This window comes from Oncorhynchus keta, chromosome 28 (genome assembly GCF_023373465.1).
Source record: "Oncorhynchus keta strain PuntledgeMale-10-30-2019 chromosome 28, Oket_V2, whole genome shotgun sequence".
Classification (NCBI taxonomy): Eukaryota; Metazoa; Chordata; class Actinopteri; order Salmoniformes; family Salmonidae; genus Oncorhynchus; species Oncorhynchus keta.
The window spans coordinates 21,264,337-21,291,472 of NC_068448.1; the positions used below are offsets into that span (position 1 = coordinate 21,264,337).

Below are 27,136 nucleotides of genomic sequence, written 5' to 3' on the forward strand. Positions count from 1 at the left end.
TAAAAAACTTTTTTTTTTAAATACATCAACCTCCCCCCAAAATATTGTCTATTTATTATATTCCAAATACGAATTCACACGAGACGCACAGTAGCCTGCTTAGAAAGCTTATTGAACTAATGCACAGTGGACCTGCAGTATAAGTTATTGTATAGCCTACAAACACTGCTTCCAGCTGCCCCCTGGCGGTGATTCTAAATATTAAATATCCTTTCAAATCTTCTTGCTGCATGATTATTTTCGTCCTGTGACGAAATGGCTCATATTAAGATCTGTGTCCTGTTCAGTGTGCAGTTGGTGTGAACAACATAAGTCCAGGGAGCACATTCAGCAGGGGGAACATTATATGAATGCATACATTATATATTATGTAAACATGTAGAATAAGGAATCATGTCCACTCTATGCAGGACATTTATGTGGTTCTGGTTTTGTCAGATGCCTCAAATATGCAGTGTTCTCTTGCCCACACTGATATGGCTTCAATCTCCACAGATATTTATTTTAGTTTCTCTGCTTGCAGTTATAGATTTACACTGGATGATCTGTACCCCATGATGAACGCGGTGAAGCAGCGGGCTGAGTTCTATGACGAGTGGGCCTCCCACGTGACAGAGACTCTGGAGGCTAAACTGGACAAGAAAAAAAGTGAGAGATGAATTCACCTTGTCTATGTACTTGTCTCCATTAGTAGTGCTTTTTAGTGATGTATTAGGCTTAATATGGGTCCTGGAAACTGGCCCAGAGACTGCAATTAGTAGTGAATTAGGCCTGACACCCTTCTCGTTGTAAAGCACTGTGGCTGTGTAATTAATTATTGTAACCGTCTCTCCTCAGGCTTGTCAGTCTTCCGCTCCCTCATCAATAAATCAGAGTTGAAGATGTTCCCTGACAACGACCTCCTGCGTCAGCTCCGTTTAGTCACACAGGATGCAGAGAAATGCTCCTCAGTTGCCCAGCAGCTACTCAACGGCAAAAGGCAGACCAGGTAACTTACACAGTCCAGTGAAAGAGGAGTACCACTGGTTAATTTTTCTCCCTCGCCGCAAACATGATCCACTATGCCTGTGTCTTTATTGTATTCCTCAATAAACAGTGTTATTCTAATTTTCTCACCAACGATGTATAAACATGTGCATATTGGAGTAGGAATCAGTATGATTCAAGGTTTGTCATAATTGCTTCTCCCAGGTATCGCTGTGGTGGAGGGAAGACACAGAGCCAGCTGACTGTGGAGGAGCTGAGGTCATTTGTCAGGCAACTGTACAACCTCCCCTGCAGCCTTCCCCAAGCCCCCAAATTAAAGGTATTGTAAGCCAGTGTCTCAATGCCATCATGATATTGAAGCCATTAGAAAACAGGCCTCTGTTTAAATCAATTGATCAGAGGATATTGGAATAAAACACATCTCAATAATTTTTTTGAGCATAACTGAATCTGAATTATGTTATATTTTTCTTAGGAGCTCTTGAATTGCATCGAAGACTTCCAGCAACACAGTGAGAAGCTCCTGGCAGATGAGACCACCGGCACAGAAGAGATCCAGAGTCTTTTAGACGTTAGCTTTGACTTTGACGTGGAGCTGCCTGAACTTCCATTACTACGGGAGAGGCTGGCACAAGCCCGCTGGCTAGAGGGGGTGCAGCAGGCCAGCACCCAGCGCTCCACCCTGACCCTGGAGACCATGCGGAGGCTGATAGACCAGGGCGTGGGTCTGACCCCTCACCCCTCTGTGGAGAAGGCCATGGCTCGCCTGCAGGAGCTGCTAACTGTGTCTGAACACTGGGAGGACAAGACCAGCAGCCTCCTCAAGGCCAGGTGAGGGCCGTACACTGAGGGTTTCTCTTTTACATCTGTAATCTGTAAACCAGGGATTCCAGGTTTTTTTGGTGGGTTGTGTATCTGATTTGAAAGAAGAGACCTAAATGTAGTTAAAGGTACTACACAGGATTTATTTTTAAATATTTGCATTGTAATTTCAGAAAATCTCCATAATATATCTTGCTCTAATAGTGTAATGGCAGTGTTTCACAGTATTATGGTAGTGTTGTGATAGGCTGTGATATTCGCCTATTGATTTCTCCAGCCGGTGTGCCATCTGTTGTCAAACTGGGAAAGCTGTTCTGATTTCTTGGTTGTGTTATCTAGTGGAAATAGCTATTTTCCTGGTTGCTAAAATTCTATACTGTTCCCTCAATTTAAGTACATGTGAGAAAACAAGTACTGAATGGTGTAGGGATTTATTCTGATCACTGTGAAATATCTTTTCAATAATAAAAATGATTGTTTTTTAAGCTGGTAGTCCAGCTTTAAACATCTGTAAAACTATATTTTTTGTTATTGAAAATAAATGTCACAGTGATCACAATAATTCCCTACACCATTCAGTGCTTGTTTTCTCACATGTACTTAAATTGAGTGAACAGTGTAGAATTTTAGCAACCAGGAAATTACAGTGTTTTCCACTAGATAACTCAACCACATAGTCAGAATAACTTTCCCAGTTTGATAACAGATGCTGCTCCGGTGGGAGAAATACATTGGTGAATATCACAGCCAATCAAAACACTGGAGGATAAGTAATACTGTGAAACACTATGATTCCACTAATAGCGCCAGGTATGCTATAGACATTTTCTGAAATTACAATGAAAAAATTCTACAGAAATCCTATGTGTAGCACCTTTATAAGGTAAACAATTATAAATGGTTTAAGGTCATCTTCTGGTTTTTGTTATTCTGGATCATTTAGACCGTGAATTTACAAAAATTATCCTCACACAGTGATTCAACTCTGGGTCTTGAATTTTACTAAACTTTCTCTACAAAATGAGCCATGTGGTTATATCACTTGTATTAAAGCTAGTGAGGTTTTGCTTTAACTAATGTACAAACATTAGCATTGGTGACTAGATTACTGATTTGTACATTAGCAGAACTATGTCAGTGTCCCTGATTTTGCTTCATTTTAATTCCAGCTAGTGCAAAATGCTGCTGCTAGAATATTCAACAAGATCTACAAAAAGTGAGCATGCATATCTAGTTCTGCTTCATCCCATTGGTATCCAGTGCATTTTAATAACCACTGTCACCAGCGTTTTCAAACAGCTTTTTTAATGGCATGGCTCTCCAAGGAATGTGCATCTATTCTGTGCGCTCCACATATCCACGGTTTACCTTTGAGTCTTTTTCAGTCCAGTTTTAAAGGGATAGTTCACCCAAATTACAAAAAGACGTTGGTTTCCTTACTCTATAAGCAGTCTATGGACAAGGTATGACAGCAATCCATGCTTTGGTTTAGTTTCCAGCGTTATCCCCAGGGATTTTAACAAGATGGTTCTGCTCCGTATGGCCGGGGGGGAGGCCCAGAGATTTAGTCTTAGTTGTAGTCTTAAAATACCTTTTTAGTCTTAAGTCACATTTTAGTAATTTCATTCTTCGTTAGTTTTTTATGTTGTTTAAAACTCTGGACAATTTTAGTCTAGTTTTAGTCAGCCATTTTTGTTACACAGTGTGTTCTTAAAAATATTAATGATGAATATTTAGGCTACCTCTAACTTCCATCTTGTGCACATTCAGATAGTAGGCCTAGTTGGACAAGGTTTTCTCCTCGTATACCTTGGCCGGCAACGTTGATATTGTGTCAGATTATAACCAATGCCAGCCATAATCAACCATATAGGCTATAAAACCTTAGCTACGGTTAACAATTTACGGCTCAGATTTTTAACCCCATAACTTTCAAGGGGGGTAAATAACAGTGTTTCATTGAAAATGGGAGAATTCAAGCTTTTCAAAAAATGACAGGACTATTACTGTACTCCTAATATTCAACAAATAGCATTAGTTTTTCCCATAGGAAATAAGCAACCGCAACTTGCATTAGCAGACCGCGGCACAAGATCGGCAACGCAGATGAATAACAGTGCACATGGGGAAAATATAGCTTCTGATATGATCAAAATAATAGCCTACATGAATGTAAGAGAGAGTAAACATTGATTCCAGTTGAGGTTAGTTACAAGTGAAGTGTCCTGCCTTCGCATCAGTTCAAAAGATTGACGAGTGACTGAAGTGACCTGGGAGCTGTGTGGGAGAGCCGGGCAGATCGGCTCAGACTGCACAACTGAAGGATGTCAATTCTGCCAATGAGAGGATTGCGTGAAATATACTCCATGCATGTTTAGGATTGGACAGAATGGATGAAGAGGAGCTTTGTCAAATTAAATGTCCATTAGTCTTATGTGGAATTCTTTTCTCGTCGTCACATTTTCATAAACTAAAATGAAAAGGAATTTGTAATTGTTTTTTTCCCATGACATCTCATCAAGTAATTGTCAGGAAAAATTGGTGATTGTCAAGTATATTTCGTGATTTGTTGATTAAATTATAACTGTTGTTGTCATACCTTATCCATAGACTGCTTACAGGTTAAGGAAATTAGTGTAATTTTGTAATTTGGGTGAGCTATCCCTTTAATTGTCTGCATCTTTCTAAAGCCAGAGTTCATAAAAAAATGTATTTGTCATTTTAGAGCTTAATATGGTGAGAAGTACTGTTCTCTATCTCATCAAGGATGGCTGGATAGTTTTGTTTCTTTATGATTTTATTATCAGTATGTTCAACATTTCCTTTATTATAGAATTGTGCAAAGCCCATATCACGGTAACTGTATATGTAGCCTATGCAATGGTTTCAAAGTGTACCATGGTTGCAAGGGGACAGTATAGATAGCCTACCTGTAGTTAACTGCCAAAATAAAGGAAACACCAACAGAAACTGTCTTAATAGGGCGTTGGGCCACCACGAGCCGCCAGAACAGCTTCAATGCTCCTTGCCAAAGATTCTACAAGTGTCTGGAACTCTATTGGAGGGATGCAACACTTTTCTTCCATGAGAAATTCCATCATTTGGTGTTTTGTTGTTGATGGTGGTGGAAAACGTTGTCTCAAACACCGCTTCAGAATCTCCCATAAGTGTTAAATTGGGTGACTGAGAGACACACACACACACACCCTTTAAACCCCCATATGCTTCTTTGAGACCCCTCTTTCAAAGTCACTGATGTATCTTATAGCCATGGTAGCCAAAATAATGGACAACTGGGCATTTTTGTACAAGACCCTAAGCATGCTGGGATGTTAATTGCTTAATTAACTCCGGAACCACTTCTGTGTAGAAGCACCTACTTTCAATATACTTTGTCTCTCATTTACTCAAATGTTTCCTTTATTTTGTCAGTTGCCTGTATGTGGAGCTACTTAGACTAAATGATCCATCAGTAGTCAGAGGAAAACGTTGCATGGTTCACAACCATCACCGCAGTTATGTCTGCTTACATCAGAATTATCAAGGGTTAAAGCTTTAATTGACCTTTTGTAAAATATGGAGTGAGTAGAAAGAAACATATTGTCCAACAAGTGAAGTGATGTGTCTTAGGAATTGCCCCCAAAAATGAACATGATAGTACATGCATATATTTATTATTAATACACACCTGAGAAAATGTCTCCATAGTCCATAAAAATTGATGAATATGATTTTTAGGCTTCCTGGCAGCTGGATAACTGGGCCCCCTTATGCTGGTGACTGACCAGTCTTCTGACCTAACTGTTGTGTTTTCTACTCCACCAGGCCCCCCCTCTCTATAGAAACCCTCTCTGAAACAGCTGAGAAAGTGGCTGGGATCCCTGCTTACCTCCCCAATTGTCTGATGCTGAAGGACTCCATCAGTAGGGCCAGAGAGTGGCTTCAGGAAGCTGAGGCACTTCAGGTACAGAATAATACAACAGGTTTTCACACAGATGTCAGTTGAATAATATTTTTTTATACATGACTTTCATAGAAACAATGCTTCCTGGTTGACATGTTATAATGTGTCAACTTTATGTATAGAAAACTTGAATTCTGTGGACTCTTTCAGGATGAAGATTCCATTCCATTGTTTTACAACCTCTCTGATATGGTTATTCGAGGACAAGACATCCCAGTCCAGCTTGGCCCTCTAAAGCAGCTGGAGTCTCTGATGGCAGAGGTGCAGGCCTGGAAAGAGTCTGCAGCTAAAACTTTCCTCGTGAAAAACTCTCACTTCACTCTGCTTGAGGTAATGGCTGTAATGCACCACTCTCTGAAAATTCCATAAGTGATATACAGTATATAGCAGTTAATTTCCCAGAAATGCAGTCATTAGAATTCATAATTTGTTCTTGCCCACAGGTTCTGTGTCCAAGATGTGAAGTTGAAGCAGGTTCTCCGAAAAGGAAGTCCAAAAAAGCTAAAGACATCACTCAGCACAGCAAGAAGAAGATGGTGAAACTTGACTGTCTCAGTGATGTGGAAAAAGCCCTCACAGAGACCAAGGACTCTGCTTCTGCTGTAAGTATACCTACACTGGCCATTTCTCAACTTAATATATATATATATTTTTTTTTACTCAATTTAAAGAGTGCGGACCTTCTCTTTCTCTACTTTTTGTACACTAGTACTAGATATGTGCTCTACCTCAATTCATGTTGGACATGAAATTATATGAATTAAAATGTTTTTAAATTTTTTTACCAGCTGGCAACTCTCGGGGAGGTGCGGTTACAGGAGATGGGGGCCCTCTCCTCCCTCCGGGCAGCTAATGAGTCCAAGCTCCTTCCCACGGCAGACTGCATGGACCTGAAGGTGTGTGTGTGTCAGAATCCCCCCATGGGAGCCATGTTACAGTGTGAGCTCTGCCGGGACGCCTTCCACAGCGTGTGTGTGAGGGCTTCCTCAGACTCCCGTTCAGCCCAGGCCTGGCTGTGCCCGCACTGCCGACGCTCTGAGAAGCCCTCCCTGGACAAGGTCCTGCCCTTGCTGGCATCGCTGCAGCGTATCCAGGTGCGTCTGCCGGAAGGGGATGCACTCCACTATTTGGTTGAGAGAACAGTCAGCTGGCAACAGCGTGCACGACAGGTCTCTTCCTCCTGTGGACTACCCGACCTGGAGGAGAGCTTTGCAACTCCACCATCTACGGATGGAAAGGTCAGTCAGTCATACCCCTCTTCTGAATTGTAGATTTATCTGTCCATTTTAAAGTGATAATTCTGAATAAGACCATTATAATGCTAAATGACCAGATTTTTTATATTTTTTATACAGCCAACATGTTTAACTCCAGAGTGGAACAGGACAACTCATGATCAGATGGTCTTCTACACCGAGCAAAGATGCATTCCTCTGCAAGGTCAGTTCTGTGGTATAAAGCAGTGTTGTATAATCATTTTTAAATCATCACCAACTGGACTTCTTGATAACATTATTTTATTGATTAGTTAATTAATTTAGTATTTGAAATGCACTCTACTGATGACTACTGATTTATTTAAGCATCTACAGTAGGTTGTAGACATGACCTTTTACATTAACAACCTGGCGTGTGCTGTGTTGCTGCAGATCTTAGTGGGGAGCTGGAGGAGTTGATGGTGGAAGGGCTCCTGCTGCAGGTGTCTCTTCCAGAGATCACACAGCTCTACCATGTGTTACTGAACGGGCTGAAAACGCATCATACCAACGAACGCACGTCACTACAAGATGACGACCCCTCAGACTGTGACAAACTCAAGCAGTGCAACTCTCAGGGAAAAAGCTTTTCACAAAAGGTTTCAAATACATTTAATTCAATTATACTGTTGAAGTAGGAAGTTTACATACACTTAGGTTGGAGTCATTAAAACTCGTTTTTCAACCACTCCACAAATTTCTTGTAAAGAAACTAGTTTTGGCAAGTCGGTTAGGACATCTACTTTGTGCATGACACAAGTAATTTTTCCAACAATTGTTTACAGACAGATTATTTCACTTATAATTCACTGTATCACAATTCCAGTGGGTCAGAAGTTTACATACGCTAAGTTGACTACCTTTTTAAACAGAACGGAAAATTGCAGAAAGTGAGGTCATGGCTTTAGAAGCTTCTGATAGGCTAATTTACATAATTTGAGTCAATTGGAGGTGTACCTGTGGATGTATTTCAAGGCATACCTTCAAACTCAGTACCTCTTTGCTTGACATCATGGGAATATCAAAAGAAATCAGCCAAGACCTCAGAAAGAAAATTGTAGACCTCCACAAGTCTGGTTCAACGCCTGAAGGTACCACGTTCATCTGTACAAACAATAGTACGCAAGTAGAAACACCATAGGACCACGCAGCCGTCATATACCACTCAGGAAGGAGACGTGTTCTGTCTTCTAGAGAGGAACTTACTTTGGTGACAAAAGTGCAAATCAATCCAAGAACAACAGCAAAGGACCTTGTGAAGATGCTGGAGGAAACCGTTACAAAAGTATCTGTATCCAAAGTAAAACGAGTCCTATATCGACATAACCTGAAAGGCCGCTCAGCAAGGAAGAAGCCACTGCTCCAAAACCGCTATAAAAAAAGCCAGACTAAGGTTTGCAACTGCACGTGGGGACAAAGATCGTACTTTTTGGAGAAATGTCCTCTGGTCTGATGAAACAAAAATAGAACTGTTTGGCCATAATGACCTTTTTTTAATAAATACAAATATTTCACCTTTATTTAACCAGGTAGGCTAGTTGAGAACAAGTTCTAAAGCAAAGCAGTGTGACACAGACAACAACACAGAGTTGCACATGCAATAACATGGAATAAACAATAAACAAGTCAATGACCATCGTTATGCTTGGAGGAAAAAGAGGAGGCTTGCCAGCCAAAGAACACCATCCCATCCGTGAAGCACGGAGGTGGTAGCATCATGTTGTGGGGTGCTTTGCTGCAGGGGAGACTGGTGCCCTTCACAAAATAGATGGCATCATGAGGGAGAAATTGTGTGGATATATTGAAGCAACATCTCAAGATGACAGTCAGGAAGTTAAAGCTTAGTTGCAAATGGACAATGACCCCAAAGCATACTTCCAAAGTTGTGGCAAAATGGCTTAAGGACAACAAAGTCAAGGTATTGGAGTGGCCATCACAAAGCCGTGACCTCAATCCTATAGAAAATTTGTGGGCAGAACTGAAAAAGCGTGTGCGTGCAAGGAGGCCAACAAACTTGACTCAGTTACACCAGCTCTGTCAGGAGGAATGGGCCACAATTCACCCAACTTATTGTGGGAAGCTTGTGGAAGGATACCCAAAACATTTGACACAAGTTAAACAATTTAAAGGCAATGCTACCAAATACTAATTGAGTGTATGTAAACTTCTGACCCACTGGGAATGTGATGAAAGAAATAAAAGTGGAAATAAATCATTCTCTCTGCTATTATTATTGTTCTGAAAGAGCTGCAAAACCTGGACCCGTATAAATCAGCTGGGCTTGACAATCTGGACCCTCTATTTCTGAAACTATCCACCGCCAGCCTGTTCAACCTCTCTTTCATATCGTCTGAGATCCCCAAGGATTGGAAAGCTGCTGCAGTCATCCCCCTCTTCGAAGGGGGAGACACCCTGGACCCAAACTGTTACAGACCTCTATCCATTCTGCCCTGCCTATCTAAGGTCTTCGAAAGCCAAGTCAACAAACAGGTCACTGACCATCTCGAATCCCACCGTACCCTCTCCGCTATGCAATCTGGTTTCCGAGCCGGTCACGGGTGCACCTCAGCCACCCTCAAGGTACTAAACGGCATCATAACCGCCATCGATAAAAGACAGTACTGTGCAGCCGTCTTCATCGACCTTGCCAAGGCTTTCGACTCTGTCAATCACCAGATTCTTATCGGCAGACTCAGTAGCCTCGGTTTTTCGGATGACTGCCTTGCCTGGTTCACCAATTACTTTGCAGACAGAGTTCAGTGTGTCAAATCGGAGGGCATGCTGTCCGGTCCTCTGGCAGTCTCTATGGGGGTGCCACAGGGTTCAATTCTCGGGCCGACTCTTTTCTCTATATATATCAATGATGTTGGTCTTGCTGCGGGCGATTCCCTGATCCACCTCTACGCAGACGACACCATTCTATATACTTTCGGCCCGTCATTGGACACTGTGCTATCTAACCTCCAAACGAGCTTCAATGCCATACAACACTCCTTCCGTGGCCTCCAACTGCTCTTAAACGCTAGTAAAACCAAATGCATGCTTTTCAACCGATCGCTGCCTGCACCCGCATGCCCGACTAGCATCACCACACTGGATGGTTCTGACCTTGAATATGTGGACACCTATAAGTACCTAGGTGTCTGGCTAGACTGCAAACTCTCCTTCCAGACCCATATCAAGCATCTCCAATCGAAAATCAAATCAAGAGTCGGCTTTCTATTCCGCAACAAAGCCTCCTTCACTCACGTTGCCAAGCTTACCCTAGTAAAACTGACTATCCTACCGATCCTCGACTTCGGCGATGTCATCTACAAAATCGCTTCCAACACTCTACTCAGCAAACTGGATGCAGTTTATCACAGTGCCATCCGTTTTGTCACTAAAGCACCTTATACTACCCACCACTGCGACTTGTATGCTCTAGTCGGCTGGCCCTCGCTACATATTCGTCGCCAGACCCACTGGCTCCAGGTCATCTACAAGGCCATGCTAGGTAAAGCTCCGCCTTATCTCAGTTCACTGGTCACGATGGCAACACCCATCCGTAGCACGCGCTCCAGCAGGTTTATCTCACTGATCATCCCTAAAGCCAACACCTAATAAGGCCGCCTTTCGTTCCAGTACTCTGCTGCCTGTGACTGGAACGAATTGCAAAAATCGCTGAAGTTGGAGACTTTTATCTCCCTCACCAACTTCAAACATCAGCTATCTGAGCAGCTAACCGATCGCTGCAGCTGTACATAATCTATTGGTAAATAGCCCACCCATTTTCACCTACCTCATCCCCACAGTTTTTATTTATTTACTTTTCTGCTCTTTTGCACACCAGTATCTCTACTTGTACATGACCATCTGATCATTTATCACTCCAGTGTTAATCTGCAATATTGTAATTATTCGCCTACCTCCTCATGCCTTTTGCACACATTGTATATAGACTCCCCTTTTTTTCTACTGTGTTATTGACTTGTTAATTGTTTACTCCATTTGTAACTCTGTGTTGTCTGTTCACACTGCTATGCTTTATCTTGGCTAGGTCGCAGTTGCAAATGAGAACTTGTTCTCAACTAGCCTACCTGGTTAAATAAAGGTGAAATAAATTAAATTAAAATAAAAAATTATGCTGACATTTCACATTCTTAAAATAAAGTGGTGATCCTAACTGACCTAAGACAGGGAAGTTTGACTAGGATGATTCAATGTCAGGAATTGTGAAAAACTGAGTTTAAATGTATTTGGCTAAGGTATAAGTATACTTCAGACTTCAACTGTATGTATTTGTATGATTGAAAAGTATTGGTTTATTACTGTTACGACGGTATCACGACTGTTGAAAAGAAGAAATACATTTTTCTTAGTTTAAGAGGTGTTTTTAATCACTTCAGGATGGGTTGATAAAGGAAGGAGTGAAGGGAGCAGAGAAGAAGGCTAAGCGACGCCGGGAGAGGGAGGCTGTAGAGCCAGAGCGCAGGGACAAGGCCAAGAAGCTCCAGAACAAGAGACAGAAAATGAACAAAGACAAGAACCTGGAACTCAGGGCGGCGTCGACCTCCTCGTCTCACTCCGACTTCTCCCAGTCAGATGACTCTGAAGAGGAGATGTGTCCAGCAGAGGGATGCCAGCAACCTGAAGGAGATGAGGTCAGTTTAACTTTTTTGATAAATCACTCACTGACAAGATAACAATAAAAGATAAGCAATACTTTAACTGACAACCTTATTGACTGACTAGTAGAGTGTTGGTGTTTAAATAAAGGAGAGAGGGACAGAATGCCTAGCAGTTTGTTTGTAGAAGCGATTGTAAAATGTACTGAATGTTCAGTTCCTTGTCTGACTTATGTCACTTGGGTTAGATTTTATTTGAGATTTATTTGGCCTTTATTCATTTGGCCTTTTGTTTTATTTCAGGTGGACTGGGTCCAGTGTGATGGCAGCTGTAACCAGTGGTTCCACCAGGTCTGTGTGGGTGTGACAGCCGAGCTGGCTGAGAAAGAAGACTATGTGTGTGACAACTGCACAATAAGCGATGGTCGCTGAGGAAATGAGGAGGGACTGGATGGGGAGTTTACTCCGTTAGCAACTCAGTCACACAAGTCAGGATGTGTCACAGACCCTGCCCTCATACCCCCCAACCCAGCCCTTCGTGTCCCCATCCCCTTTGTAACAACGGTGCTATCTGCTCTTTATTGGGTTTTTGTCGAGAACTATACTGCTTGGTTACTTTTTTTTGTATTTTACCTATTTTTCTTTCCTCCTCTGATCTGTTGGTTGTTGTGACAGAATGTGGATCAGTGTGCTGCATGGGTTTCCATTGCATTGGGTGGCGCAAAGGAGTCAAACAATAAGTTACCCTGTAAAGATCAAAGGGGGTGTGGTATATCGCCAATATACAATGGCTAAGGGCTGTTCTTATGCATGACACAATGTGGAGTGCCTGTATACAGCTCTTAGCCGTGGTATATTGGCCATATACCATAAACCCCTGAGGTGTCTTATTGGTATTATAAACTGGTTACCAATGTAATTAGCTAGAACTGTAAACAAGTAATTTTGTGTCATACCAGTGGTATATTGTATGATATATCACGGCTTTCAGCCAATCAGCATTCAGGGCTTGAACCACCCAGTTTTTACGTCTGATATACCACTGCTATCAGCCAATCAGCATTCAGGACCCAAACTACCCAGTTTATAATACAGTATATTGTACATGGAACTTCCTTGCATACAAAACCAGAGACTCAGAGGATGTGGGTTAAGGTCCCATTCTTCCCCCTCCCCCTTAAAAAAATATATAAATAATGTAATAGAAAGAACTGTATTTTTCAGGAAACCCAGTGCTTATTAGTACATGCATCTGAATAATATAATTATTCAGACAATTTTGGTAGACTGTTTTATTTATCTGAGGAATCATGGTTGTCTGAATTGATTTCAATGGGTTGGTCTCCTCTGAAATATGTGTTGGTGCTTTTAGCAATGGTTTGATGTACAGAAACAAAGTGTATATGCTGTAGGGTAAGTTACAGTTGTGGACTAGCAATGTAGCAGACAGAAGGAACCCTATCAACTGCCACATATGTGCTTGGGTGGGTTACTTTGGGAAGGAAGGGAGAGGGGTAGTTTGACATTGCAGTTTATATTGTGGAATAAAAACATTTTTGTTCTAATAGCAAAGGGAAGGTTTTCATATTTTCATTTGGTCCACTGGATGACCTCGTATCAACACTATAGCATGTAGTAAAAACGCATAAAAGCAGGCTTATTACATGATGAATGCATGGGGGTACTTAGTGTTTGGTCAAACTCTGATTTAAAGAATCTGAAATACATTTGCATCGACATAATAGGCTACAAAAGTATAATTATCTTTTGATGACATGTACAATCATTCTTATAATGGGGCCATACAGCATAGATACGATTAATAACTGTCATTTTGCATTTTTCGCTTGTGTTGTCATATGGCTTCAGTCCAGCTCCAGTGCTCTGATCTCAAATTGGGCATTGAGCTAAACAGTTCTTCTGAGAGGCGGTCCAGGCAGTCTGATAGGACAGTACCCTCTCTTTGTCCAAACTATTTCAATCGCATTGAAATCCCATTTCAAATAGATACTGGTGAGGTCAATGAACCTGAACTTAGTGTACCAATATAATACAACTATTGTCAAAGGTATTTTTGAGACCAGCAGTGCAAATTACTCATCCAGTTGCGCAACAGGACATTTTTGTGGGAAATAATGTCGAGGAGGAAAGTGCGGAATCAACGCCCCGCCGAGAGCGAGGAGGACTCCGATATTGACAACCTGTTAGCCGCTCTGACACTCGCCGAGGTGGAAGAGCTGCAGAGCGAACTGACCGTTATTGACCCGGATCCAACTGTGCCAGTCGGACTCCGGCAGAAGAACCAGACAGACAAGCAGCCGTCAATAAAATACAATAGGGGGGCAATGCTTGACTACTGTGAGCGCGAAACCAAGAAACTCATTCAAAGGGAGCTGTCCTTTGAGGTATGATGACACTGTTTCCGCCAATGTCATTGTTAACTGTGCGTAAAGGGCTGTTTCTAACCAAGAAAACAAATGCAATAGTTGTAGTTTCTTGCTGTTTGAACCCTGAAGAGGTTTTATTACAGTAGGAATAGTGTAGCCTAGATGTAGCTGTCAATCGAATACTTCAAGTACCAATTTGACAGTTTATTAGTGCCCAAGTATATCAGGACCCTGGCTTCCAGACATGGTGCAGTGATTTCACGATTCAACATCAGGGATGATGGGGGTTATCAGACAGATGAAGATACTATTGTGGGCAATGTTTCACAAACTTAAAATATAACTTCTGTCTCTTCTGGAAATAAATAAATAATAATTGTATGGAGTTTGACAGAAAGTGGGGATACAGACAGATATATGATCATGTAGTACATGCTGTAATGATCAATCAGGGTGTAATCCTATATAGGTTGTTTTTTCATGAAAGTAAATATGAGATACCACACAGGTCTCAGATCTTGACTATGACAATACCACTATTTCATAGAGTTAATTTGTTTTAAAATGCCACAGTGATATCCTAATAATAATAAAGAAGCTTAGACACTGAGCTTATCTGTTAATGTATGTTGGCACCCAGCTGTTGGATATAGGCTCCAACAGCTGGCCGGTAAGGAAACATAAGCCCTGTTGAAACAGTCATGTGTGTAGAGACTAATGAGATGTCTTGTTGTTTGAAAACGATCCAGAGCAGGGGTACAGAGGACCCAGTTTGAACAGGCAAAATCATCCCTCTGAACAGTTGCTAGGCAGTGCAATTTTTATTATAAACAAATGAGCCCCTGGAGCCCTGAAGAAAAAAGACACACAATCTTGAGATTTTCTTTTCAGCACAAAAAACAAGACTCGGAGAAGTGTTTTCATTACTTTGCAACAAGTAATGTGATGAAGGTGTGATGTGATTACTGGGATTTTGAGTCCGAGTGTGTATTTGAGGGAATACAATTCTGTTGAGTGTATGTAATTGATTTTACATGTGCTATTTCAGGATCTAAATGTATTTCATTGACAAGTATGTTGACCACTAGACCATGCCATGTATAAATAGCAGGATATGTGATTCTAGCTATTGAAATGTTAACTAGACTGCTACATAATTAGTTATAAATACTAAATGATCCATCCTAAAAAGCTGTACATGGGCCTCTGTGGTGTTGACCTTCTGTATGGTGTTTTCATAAAGCCCCTTGAAATCTGGTTTTGGTGAAAAGGGTAAGAGACAGGCTCATAGAATAATGAGTCTTGTTAATGCTGGCATGCTGGTTCCAGTTCTAAGACAAATTAAATTCCAGAGCGAATGCTCCTCTCGCTCTAACCCATACTGCCTTTTAAGGAAACATCTGCCAGAGTTACAACACAGTGGCTTACAGATCCCTACAGACGTTTCAGCCTGTAACGGATGCAAAAACCCTGATTCCTATATGCAAGATATACAATTTTACAAAACAAACAGATGGTGCTCGTAGAGGCAATGTTCCATCGGTTTTACGTAGGCTGTTAAGGACATAAACATTCCAGATGCATTATGAAAATATTTCCAAACTGACAAAACATACATAGATGTTACATTCTTTATTAAATAATGAATACTAGACTACATACTATCAATTCAGAGGGGCTGGGTTAAATGCGGAAGACACATTGTCTGCATTCAGTTGTACAACTGACTAGGTTTACCCCTTTCCCTTTCCTTCCCTACATCGTGAATTGCTTACTAGAAAATGTGTAGTATACTGTAGAATACTATATTACACACTCTAGTATCCATTGATCATGTGTAGTGCTTATTAGAATGTTGTAAATACTACAGTATTATCCACACAAAACACTATAGTCAATACTACAGTAATGTCCACAAAAACACTTCAGTCTGTAAAAACACTTTTTTAACTGTAGTAAATACTTCATTATTTAATTAGCGTACATCTATTCCCCTCCACCATACTGCAATTTGTTACACCCTTAAGTGGAAAATCTACATGCCAAGTATAGAACATAAATTGTATCCCTACAGGTTATAGAAAAGAGCAGAAGCTCTAACTATTTCTCCAGTAGATCTCCTGAAGGACAAAGATTCAATTTCTATGTCGAAGATAATAAAACAAAAACACTACAGTAATGTCCACAAAAACACTACAGTAAATACTACGGTATAGTACAGTCTGCAAAACACTACAGTAAATACTACATTCATTACTATATTATATACTACATATACTACAGTTATTTTACAACCGTATTTACACTAAAGCGAACTGTAAATACTACAGTATTTACAATAGTGTTTTTGCAGACTTAAAAAAACACTACAGTGAATACTATACTATTTATACCATAGTATACTAGTATTTTTTAATGTGGGCTTGTATGATAAATGCAACTATCTTTCTTATGTTCCTGATACTGAAGGAGCCAACAACTGACAGAGTGAAACGGGAACGCCTGAAGAAGATGGGGAAGAGCTGTGATAGTTTCTTCTACTTCAAGTCAGATGACCAGGATGACCAGGATGTCATGGACCTAAACTTCTCTGCTGTGGAGACCCCTAAGGAGGACATATCCAAGGACGAAGAGGAAAAACCTCACAGCAAGAACTTGAAGGGTGAGGGAGGGAGTGGAGAGGGAAATGAGGAAAGGCCACATAGTAGGTTAGGGGGAGATGAGGACAAAGACCATGAAAAAAAGGAAGATAAGATTGTTGAAAAAAGCAATGAAGTACAGGTTGAAGAAAATGAGAAAAAGGAGGAGTGCATAAACAAGGAGAAGGGTAGTAACAAAACACTTGATCTTATCTCAAAATTACAAACAAAAAAAGAAGATACAAAAGAAAAGGAGCAAAAATATATCAGAAAAAAAACCGTCTCTAAAACCAAGGATCTGATTTCAAAGCTTCAAGGGCATGCTGATAAAGACGATACTAAGGAGAAAGAGAAGAAAGAAAACCCTAAAAAAATGAAGGATAGCAAGATCGCAAGAGGAATTTTCTCTAAAGTAGAGGAAAAACAGAAAGAACTCAGGGATACTGAGGTGAAGGAAAAGAGGAATAATGAGAAGGACAAAGATAGCGAAAACACGAAATCACACAGGAAACCAAGTAGAGTCCAGGATGAGACACAGATAGACAGTGAAAAGAAGACAGAAAGGACTCCTAATAAAAACAGTAAAGCCAGCAATGTAAACCTAGAGGACAGTAGTAGGGAAGAACGCTCAGCTGGTGAAGTCATGGCGGGAGGCGTGGAGGACGAGGAGGCCAGCATGTTTGATGAGCTCCTGGAGCATGTCAGAAAAGACGACCCTTTAATGACTGAGCTCAATGTCAACAACTCAGACGTCATCAAGACCCACACCCTCATCCAGTTTGCAGAGGCACTACAACACAACACACATGTCAAGACGTTTGCTTTAGCCAACACCCGAGCTGACGACCATGTGGCTTATGCCATTGCTGGCACTCTGCGGAACAACACGTCTCTGACCAATGTCATCCTTGACTCTAACCACCTCACTGGCAAGGGAATTTTGGCCGTGGTACACGCCTTAGAGAAAAATGTAACCATCACTGAACTGCGCTTCCACAACCAGCGACACATCTGTGGAGGCAAGACAGAGATGGAGATGGCCAATGTATTGAGAAACAACACCAGGTTGCTGAAGCTGGGCTACGGCTTTGAACTGGCCGGCCCAAGGATGACCATGACCAACATCCTGAGTCGGAACATGGACCTGCAGAGGCAACGTCGACTGGAGGAGAAGAAACAAGCACAAGCCCAGCCATCCCAGCAGCCTCAGCCATACCAGCCAACACGTCAGAGACCACAACCACAGAACAACACAAAAAAGAACACATTGCCTTTGGGGAAGTTTTCTTGCGAACCTTCAACTCAACCCCAATCCAAGTCTGTTGGTGAGACTAAGAAGACAGGAAACCTCCTGAAAACATCTCCCTTTTTGTCTCCCCCTAACCCCTCACCTGAACCCTTCCACAAGGGGAGCTCCAAAGCTGTGGGTAAGCTAAACCCTAAGGCTTGGGGTAGTAGGTCTGGACCAGGGTCTACAACACCTCCACCTCAGGCTGGGGATGGTGTATCTGGTCCTGGATCTAAACCACCTCCACCTCAGGCTCTTAAGGCTGGCCGATCTGGACCAGCTCCACCTCCTCCACCTGCCCCAGTGTTGGAGGGCCTAAGGAAAGCCCTCATGCCTGCCTCACAGAGAAAACTCAACGGGCAGACTTCACGCCACGGAGAGAGGAATACTAGGGACCAGTTGCTGGACTCCATTCGCAACAGCACAATGAAAGCTCTAAAAAAGGTTGGAACAGGAGAGGAGTGGAAGTTGTTTGTGAAAGCAGCATGCTAATAATATCAATACAATGTTATTAATGTGGTGAGCAGCCAACAGTATGAGGAATGACAGGAATTTTGATTACATCTGTAGACTGTAAATTACTGTAACATCTATATGAATCCAGTATTTCCCTTGAAATTACAGTCAGGAAGAATGTAGTGTATTGGTAAATAAATTACATCTAAATCTTTTACTCTCTGGCAGGTTGATGTTCCAAAGCTGCTTCAATAAAGGTGGGGATGACAGCAAGAAGAGGTTGGACTTGATACAAAAACAGAACAGCATTTGTTTTACAGTAGTAGACCGGGGTGAAGCCCTGCCTCTGTTGTTGCTGCTGAGATATGGAGAGATATCTGATCCAGTTGGTACTTCGAGCCAGAAGGTGGTTATGGTGGTTTGTAATCATACAAAGTGAAAGCATCTTAGGCTACATTGCCTGCTGACTTCAGTCTCCCTCAGTTGAATCTCTCCCTCCTGTTCTCCCGAGATGCCCATATTTGGTCATTGCATTGAAGATACAGTATGACGTAAGAATAACTCCTCTGTTCTTTTTAATTACTGGATGATGGCCAGTTGGATGTCCTGCTCTTTCATGTGAGGCTTTGTCTGGCGAAGAGGTGGGGAGAATGGGGGAGGTGCACGGTGGAATGGGAATAGTTAAAAGGGGACGAGCAACTGGAAGGAAATGCTTACACATTGCAAGTCACCGTATTTTCTTATTTTCACCAGTTATGTGGCCATAAGCGCAATGAATGAGGGCATTTGTTTGATGTTTATTTAAAGACCATGTTCCACTGTCACTGTCAAAAGATGTAATTAAACATTTAACCAAACACATACTGTAGCTAGTATTGAACACACAACTTGTATATGAAGTGTGTGTGGGTTCATAATTTGGTCAATGTGTAATATAACAGCAGCCAATCTCTCTGTTAGTTGTCTATAGGGATACCAACTGCTTACAACATGCATGCATGAGGCACTTCCCTAGAGCTGGCAGGAGACCTCTTGAACTTTGCAAGCATTTAATTATGATGGATTGTGTCCTGAGGGGGAAGGGAATATATTTTGGGAATAGTTAGTGCTATCTGGGATCCTTGGGACATCCAGTCCCTACCCTAAATCCTAACCCCAACCTTAACTCTTACCTTAAGTATTTTACATTTCATCTTCCATGGGGTAGTTGAAATAGCAAAACTCCCGGATAGCAAGGACCTTTTGGGAAGGTTTTGAGAATGTTGAGACCATTCTGAAATGTATTTACAGAACCAAACAAAACATATTAATATGATATAATATAATATAATATTTCGAGAATGTATCCGATAGCTAATAGCCAGGTCATTAAATTCCTCCAGATGAACAATTGTGGAATATTCCGTCTGTTTTAGATGTCTACATCCGCCTTATAGAGGCTTTTGATTCAACAAAAGTAGCTCCTGTCTGTAGCACTTCCTTCCTGAAATGTTGCAATCCGTTTATATTTTTCACTTCCTTAGGTAAGATAAAAACAGCCCTGAGCCACTGCAAATGATGCTAGTCAATGGAGACTGATACGGTGACAGTAGGGGCATTCGGGAGAAAAGTGGGTCTGTCCTCACATGTATCTGTGGTGAAATTATTTTACAACTGAAAACATGAAAATCTATCTGAAGTTTCTCCTTTACTTGCCAGGTGAGATTTTAACACTCAGATACAATTGCAGACACTTTTTGATATTGTAGATTTGCTGTTGTTGTTGATTATAATTGCAGAAATCTTTTGTTGTTGTTGATTATTTTATTTGTGAAAGAGACCACTGCATACTGCAAATTTTATAGAATAAAACTCTACCAAACAAATGTATGTTTTTATTATTTATTTCCTGTTTCAACTATTTGTTTTTATACCGATAAAAAATAACATTGTTTTTCTATTTTTCCAAGTTCTATGCTGTGATGCAAAATTGAGCAAATTTGGAGCGCACGGATATGAAGGTGGAGCTTTAGACATTGAGTGTTCATATCCAGATGGATATCAATATAAACCCAAATACTTGTGTCGTCATCCCTGTTCCAACAGTGACATTCTCATCAGAAGTGTGAAGGGTGAAGCATTTGTCCCAGTAGGAAGATTTTCAGTGTATGACAATGTCCATGGATGTAATTTCATTGTCAGCATCCAAAACCTGGTATTACAGGACTCTGGACATTATTATTGTGGACTTGATAAGTGGGGAAGAGATATTTTAACAAATGTAGAGATCTCTGTGAGTAAAGGTATGCATATTATTTTGCTTTGATCTCCCTTTTGATTACCTTTGAATGCACAAACATTTTACCTGGTCTACCCTCTAGTTACTATGTGTACCCACAGCTCCATTGGTCACTTCACTGTCTACACCTGCCCCTGTGATTGACAGGAAGGACACCACTGAAACTAACAAATATGTTTCCTCAGAGGTCCCCACCTTTACACAGGTTGATATAACTTTGAATAGCTTAAAAAAAAGAAGCTCCTATTGTACATTTTTGTTATATTCTAACATATCTTCTATATATTTTCTGTATACTTTTGTTTTTGATCATTTTAAAGGTGCCATACAAAAAGTTACCTGTGGCAGATTGGGATGTCACACCTCCAACAACCTCAACTATTCGGATTGGTAGCCCAGGTAATTGAACATTCGGAGTGTCTGCGGATCCGACTTCTCTGGACCCCTCTTCCTGAACTTTAGGCTACTCTGTTTTGTTCCAAACACACAATGGAAAACATGGGTTTGATTGAGATTTTGTTGAATTATTCTCACTGTAATTTAGGCTTTGTACGTGTCCACGTTGTTGTGGGAGCTGTCCTTGGACTATTGATGTGTTGCACTCTGGTTGCACTTGGTCTACTCCTCAGAAAACAATCAATGTCACGCTCACTGAGTAAGACCAAGTATTCTCTCTTTGATAGCCTACCTACATATCATATTGTACTTATGAAAATACTATTATTTTGTTTATGATATTTTGAAGCCTATAATTTGTGTCCCTTAGCATTTCCATCATCTGAATCAGATCCTGTAGATATTGCACAGGTGAATTGGATATTTGTATTAAGTTGAAGCTTTATCATATTTTAAATAACATTTTGCATGCCCTCATCAGACAGCAGACATTAGGCTATATGCACCAACTCACTCAACAAATAAACTCTACCCAATGCCCCCCCCTCCCTCTCTCTCTCAGGATGAAGAGGACACTTGTCATGTGTATGATGAGATAATTATGTACAGCTCCAACAGTGACTTGTACTGCACCATTAGGTTTTGTGAAACCCCACCGGAAATAGAAGACAACGCTCTCTACTCCCTCCTGACACTAAATGAACAAAGATCTCAGTGAGGGTCACAAGTCTCTAATCAACAGAGGGCATTCGCACAACACTGCCAACACATTGATGGTGGATGTGCAGTATCATTATTGCTATTGTGTGTGTGTGTGTGTGTGTGTGTGTGTGTGTGTGCGTGCGTGCGTGCGTGCGTGCGTGCGTGGTGTGGGGGGGTGGGTGGGTGGGTTTACAGATGAAGATTGTCAGATGTTTGTACTGTTACACTGCATCTGTTTCCTCTGATACAGTGCCTAGTGAAAATAAAAAATATGGAATATTTTCCAAAATATTGTATTATATTTTTTAAACGAAGATGTCTTGATTGCATATGTCTTCACACCATTACAGCTGTGAAACATTTTTGAATGAGATTCTACCAACTTTGCACAACTCTTAAATCAACATTTAGTACTGTGCATTCGGAAAGTATTCAGACCCCTTGACTTTTTCCACATTTTGTTACGTTACAGCCTTATTCTAAAATTGATTAAATAAAAACATTTCCTAATCAATCTACATACAATACCCCAATATTGACTAATTGAAAACAGGTTTTAGAAATGTTAGCTAATTTGTTAAATATAAAAAACAGAAATACCTTATTTACTTAAGTATTCAGACCCTTTGTTATGACACTCGAAATTGAACTCAGATGCATCGTTTCCATTGACCATCCTTGAGATGTTTCTACAACTTAATTGGAGTCCACCTGTGGTAAATTCAAATGATTGGACATGATTTGGAAAGGCAAACACCTGTCTATATAAGGTCCCACAGTTGACAGTGCATGTCAGAGCAAAAACCAAGCCATGAGGTCGAAGGAATTGTCCGTTGAGCTCCGAGACAGGATTGTGTCGAGGCACAGATCTGGGGAAGGGTAGCAAACATTTCTGCAGCATTGAAGGTCCCAAAGAACACCGTGGACTCCATCATTCTTAAATGGAAGAAGTTTGTAACCACCAAGACTTTCTTTGGCTGCCCAGCCAAACTGAGCAATCATGGAGAAGGGCCTTGGTCAGAGAGGTGACCAAGAACCCAATGGTCACTTTGATAGAGCTCCAGAGTTCCTCTGTGGAAATGTGAGAACCTTCTAGAAGGAGAACCATCTCTGCAGCACTCCACCAATCATGCCTTTATGGTAGAAGGGCCAGAAGGAAGCCACTCCTCAGTAAACGGCACATGACAGCCCACTTGGAGTTTGCCAAAAGACACCTAAGTGTCTCTTAGAACATGAGAAACAAGATGATCTGTTCTGATGAAACCAAGATTGATGTCTTTGGCCTGAATGCCAAGCATCACGTCTGGAGGAAACCTGGCACCATCCCTACGGTGATGCATGTTTTTCAGCTGCAGGGACTGGGAGACTAGTCAGGATCGAGGGAAAGATGAACGGAGCAAAGTACAGAGAGATCTTTGATGAAAACCTGCTCCAGAGCGCTCAGGACCTCAGACTGGTGTGAAGGTTCACCTTCCAACAGGACCCTAAGCACACAGCAAAGGCAACGCAAGAGTGGCTTCGGGACAAGTCTCTGAATGTCCTTGAGGGGCCCAGCCAGAGCCCGGACTTGAACCCAATCAAACATCTCTGAAAAGACCTGAAAATAGCTGTGCAGCGACGCTCCCCATCCAACCTGACAGAGCTTGAGAGGATCTGCAGAGAAAAAATAAATAAAATATAAATTAGTAAACATTTCTACAAACCTGTTTTTGCGTTGTCATTATGGGGCTTTGTGTGTAGATTGATGAGGGGGGAAACAATTTAATACATTTTAGAATAAGGCTGTAACGTAACAAATTCTGTAAAAAGTCAAGGGGTCTGAATACTTTCCTTTGTTTTTGTCAAAATTGCTCAAGCTCAGTAAATTTGTTTGGGAGTCATTGATGGACAGCAATATTCAAACCTTGTCTCTGATTTTCAAGCTGATTTAAGTCAGGACTAAGGCTGGACCACTCAGGAACATTCAACCTCTTGGAAAGCCATTCGGTGTGTCTTTGTTGTTGAAAATCAGAGACAAGGTTTGAATATTGCTCTCCATCAATGACTCCCAACGTAATCTACTGAGCTTGAGCAATTTTATATAGCGCAATAAAGACATCTGAATATTTTCTATAATTTTTCTTTAACTTTTAAAATGTGGAGTAGTTTGTGAAGATACAGTTGAAGTCGGAAGTTTACATGCACTTAGGTTGGAGTCATTAAAACTCATTTTTCAACCACTCAACAAATTTCTTGCTAACAAACTATAGTTTTGGAATGTCGGTTAGGACATCTACTTTGTGCATGACACAAGTAATTATTCCAAGAATTGTTTACAGACAGATTATTTCACTTATAATTCACTGTATCATAATTCCAGTGGGTCAGAGGTTTACATACACTAAGTTGACTGTGCCTTTAAACAGCTTGGAAAAGTCCAGAAAATGATGTCATGGATGCTTCTGATAGGCTTATTGACATCATTTGAGTCAATTGGAGGTGTATCTGTGGATGTATTTCAAGGCCTACCTTCAAACTCAGTGCCTCTTTGCTTGACATCATGGGAAAATCAAAAGAAATATGAAATCAGCCAAGACCTCAGAAAAAAAATGTGTAGACCTCCACCAGTCTGGTTCATCCTTGGGAGCAATTTCCAAATGCCTGAAGGTACCATGTTCATCTGTACAAACAATAGTACGCAAGTATAAACACCATGGGATCACGCAGCCGTCATACCACTCAGGAAGGAGACGCGTTCTGTCTCCTAGAGATGAATGTACTTTGGTGTGAAAAGTGCAAATCAATCCCAGAACAACAGCAAAGGACCTTGTGAAGATGCTGGAGGAAACATGTACAAAAGTATCTATATCCACAGTAAAACGAGTCCTATATCAGCAAGGAAGAAGCCACTGCTCCAAAACCGCCATAAAAAAAGCCAGATTATGGTTTGCAACTGCACATGGGGACAAAGATTGTACTTTTTGGAGAAATGTCCTCTGGTCTGATGAAACAAAAATAGAATTGTTTTGCCATAATGACTATCGTTATGTTAGGAGGAAAAAGGGGGAGCCTTGCAAGCTGAAGAACACCATCCCATCCGTGAAGCACAGGGGTGGCAGCATCATGTTGTGGGGTTCTTTGCTGCAGGGGGGACTGGTGCACTTTACAAAATAGATGACATCATGAGGAAGCTAAATTATGTGGATATATTGAAGCAACATCTCAAGACATCAGTCAGGAAGTTAAAGCTTGGTCGCAAATGGGTTTTCCAAATGGACAATGACCCCAAAGCATACTTCCAAAGTTGTGGCAAAATGGCTTAAGGACAACAAAGTCAAGGTATTGGAGGGGCCATCACAAAGCCCTGACCTCAATCCTATAGAAAATTTGTGGACAGAACTGAAAAAGTGTGTGCGAGCAAGGAGGCCTACAAACCAGACTCAGTTACACCAGCTCTGTCAGGAGGAATGAGAACAAAATTCACCCAGCTTATTGTGGGAAGCTTGTGGAAGGCTACCTGAAATGTTTGGCCCAAGTTGAACCATTTAAAGGCAATGCTACTGTAACGGATGTGAAACGGCTAGCTTAGTTAGCGGTGTGCGCTAAATAGCATTTCAATCGGTTACGTCACTTGCTCTGAGACCTTGAAGTAGTAGTTCCCCTTGCTCTGCAAGGGCCGCGGCCTTTGTGGAGCGATGGGTAACGATGCTTCGAGGGTGACTGTTGTTGTTGTGTGCAGAAGGTCCCTGGTTCGCGCCCGGGTATGGGCGAGGGAACGGTTTAAAATTATACTGTTGCATTGATGCTGTTGACCCGGATTACTGGTTGCGGAGGAAGGTCAAAAGGGGGGTGAGTGTAACGGATGTGAAACGGCTAGCTTAGTTAGCGGTGTGCGCTAAATAGCGTTTCAATTGGTTACGTCACTTGCTCTGAGACCTTGAAGTAGTAGTTCCCCTTGCTCTGCAAGGGCCGCGGCCTTTGTGGAGCGATGGGTAACGATGCTTCGAGGGTGACTGTTGTCGTTGTGTGCAGAAGGTCCCTGGTTCGGGCGAGGGAACGGTTAAAAATTATACTGTTGCATTGATGCTGTTGACCCGGATTACTGGTTGCGGAGGAAGGTCAAAAGGGGGGTGAGTGTAACGGATGTGAAACGGCTAGCTTAGTTAGCGGTGTGCGCTAAATAGCGTTTCAATTGGTTACGTCACTTGCTCTGAGACCTTGAAGTAGTAGTTCCCCTTGCTCTGCAAGGGCCGCGGCCTTTGTGGAGCGATGGGTAACGATGCTTCGAGGGTGACTGTTGTCGTTGTGTGCAGAAGGTCCCTGGTTCGGGCGAGGGAACGGTTTAAAATTATACTGTTGCATTGATGCTGTTGACCCGGATTACTGGTTGCGGAGGAAGGTCAAAAGGGGGGTGAGTGTAACGGATGTGAAACGGCTAGCTTAGTTAGCGGTGTGCTCTAAATAGCGTTTCAATCGGTTACGTCACTTGCTCTGAGACCTTGAAGTAGTATTTCCCCTTGCTCTGCAAGGGCCGCGGCCTTTGTGGAGCGATGGGTAACGATGCTTCGAGGGTGACTGTTGTCGTCGTGTGCAGAAGGTCCCTGGTTCGCGCCCGGGTATGGGCGAGGGAACGGTTTAAAATTATACTGTTACACTACCAAATGCTAATTGAGTGTACGTAAACTTCTGACCCACTGGAATGTGATGAAAGTTGAAATAAATATTTCTCTCTACGATTATTCAGACATTTCACATTCTTAAAATGAAGTGGTGATCCTAACTGTCCTAAGGCAATGAATTTTGACTAGGAATACATGTCAGGAATTGTAAAATACTGAGTTTAAATGTAATTTGCTAAGGTGTATGTAAACTTCCGACTTCAACTGTAGGTAGGAAAAGAATACAATGTATTCCCTTTTGAGATGTAATTTTAAGGTAGAAAAATGTGAAGACCGTGAGAGTTCAGGTGGGCCTTTGCGCTTCAGCAAACAAAGGAAAGGAGGGGTGCTGTGAAAGGGCTTGTACTAGGTACTGAATGTCTGTTTGAACAAGTAGAGATGGTTTATTTCTGAGAACTCCAGTGGGAAAGTATGCTATCTAATTGCACGCTACAGCATTCTGTTTGCCGACATTATCCAAACACAATTCGTATGGCAGTAGACCTACTTGATAACTATAGGCTATTTATTACTTTGTTGTATAGTTTTTGTCACAGTCCTCAGTTTATAATGTGGAGACCATGGCAACAAATTTGTAATCTCTTATTTAATAGTATTTGCACTCAGTGTGTGCATGGTCGCCAAAATACTCAGATGATCCATATGGTTTTATGCCTGGACTACAACATTGTGAATACCCAGGTCGCCTTGAAACTA

The 27,136-nt window shown here is 41.5% G+C and overlaps 2 protein-coding genes across 7 annotated transcripts in view; both read left to right on the forward strand.

Moving 5' to 3' along the window:
* The window catches only part of LOC118360802 (lysine-specific demethylase 5B-B-like), a 38,060-nt gene extending 24,852 nt beyond the window's left edge, over window positions 1–13,208 (forward strand). For all 5 annotated transcript variants that reach the window (XM_035740229.1, XM_035740230.1, XM_035740232.1 and 2 more), the window contains 12 exons: window positions 524–648; window positions 838–988; window positions 1,192–1,306; window positions 1,463–1,818; window positions 5,635–5,773; window positions 5,924–6,103; window positions 6,217–6,375; window positions 6,562–7,011; window positions 7,129–7,213; window positions 7,423–7,628; window positions 11,418–11,672; window positions 11,940–13,208. In XM_035740229.1, coding sequence (XP_035596122.1) covers window positions 524–648; window positions 838–988; window positions 1,192–1,306; window positions 1,463–1,818; window positions 5,635–5,773; window positions 5,924–6,103; window positions 6,217–6,375; window positions 6,562–7,011; window positions 7,129–7,213; window positions 7,423–7,628; window positions 11,418–11,672; window positions 11,940–12,068 — 2,350 coding nt within the window. In that variant the 3' untranslated portion in view covers window positions 12,069–13,208. The remainder of the gene's footprint in view (window positions 1–523; window positions 649–837; window positions 989–1,191; window positions 1,307–1,462; window positions 1,819–5,634; window positions 5,774–5,923; window positions 6,104–6,216; window positions 6,376–6,561; window positions 7,012–7,128; window positions 7,214–7,422; window positions 7,629–11,417; window positions 11,673–11,939) is intronic.
* A 155-nt stretch (window positions 13,209–13,363) lies between these two features.
* Window positions 13,364–21,329, forward strand: LOC118360803 (leiomodin-1-like). 2 transcript variants are annotated; one of them, XR_004820923.2, is made up of 6 exons: window positions 13,364–14,041; window positions 16,493–18,394; window positions 18,635–20,104; window positions 20,356–20,889; window positions 21,005–21,083; window positions 21,229–21,329. XR_004820923.2 is itself a non-coding variant. In XM_035740234.2 (3 exons), the coding sequence occupies exons 1-3, from the start codon at window positions 13,772–13,774 to the stop codon at window positions 18,659–18,661; spliced, it is 2,199 nt and encodes a 732-aa protein (XP_035596127.1). In that variant the 5' UTR covers window positions 13,364–13,771; the 3' UTR covers window positions 18,662–20,290. The 2 variants fall into 2 exon arrangements, 1 of the variants encoding a protein (XP_035596127.1); XM_035740234.2 differs by lacking the exons at window positions 20,356–20,889; window positions 21,005–21,083; window positions 21,229–21,329 and having other exon boundaries at window positions 18,635–20,290.
* The last annotated feature ends 5,807 nt before the right edge of the window (window positions 21,330–27,136 follow it).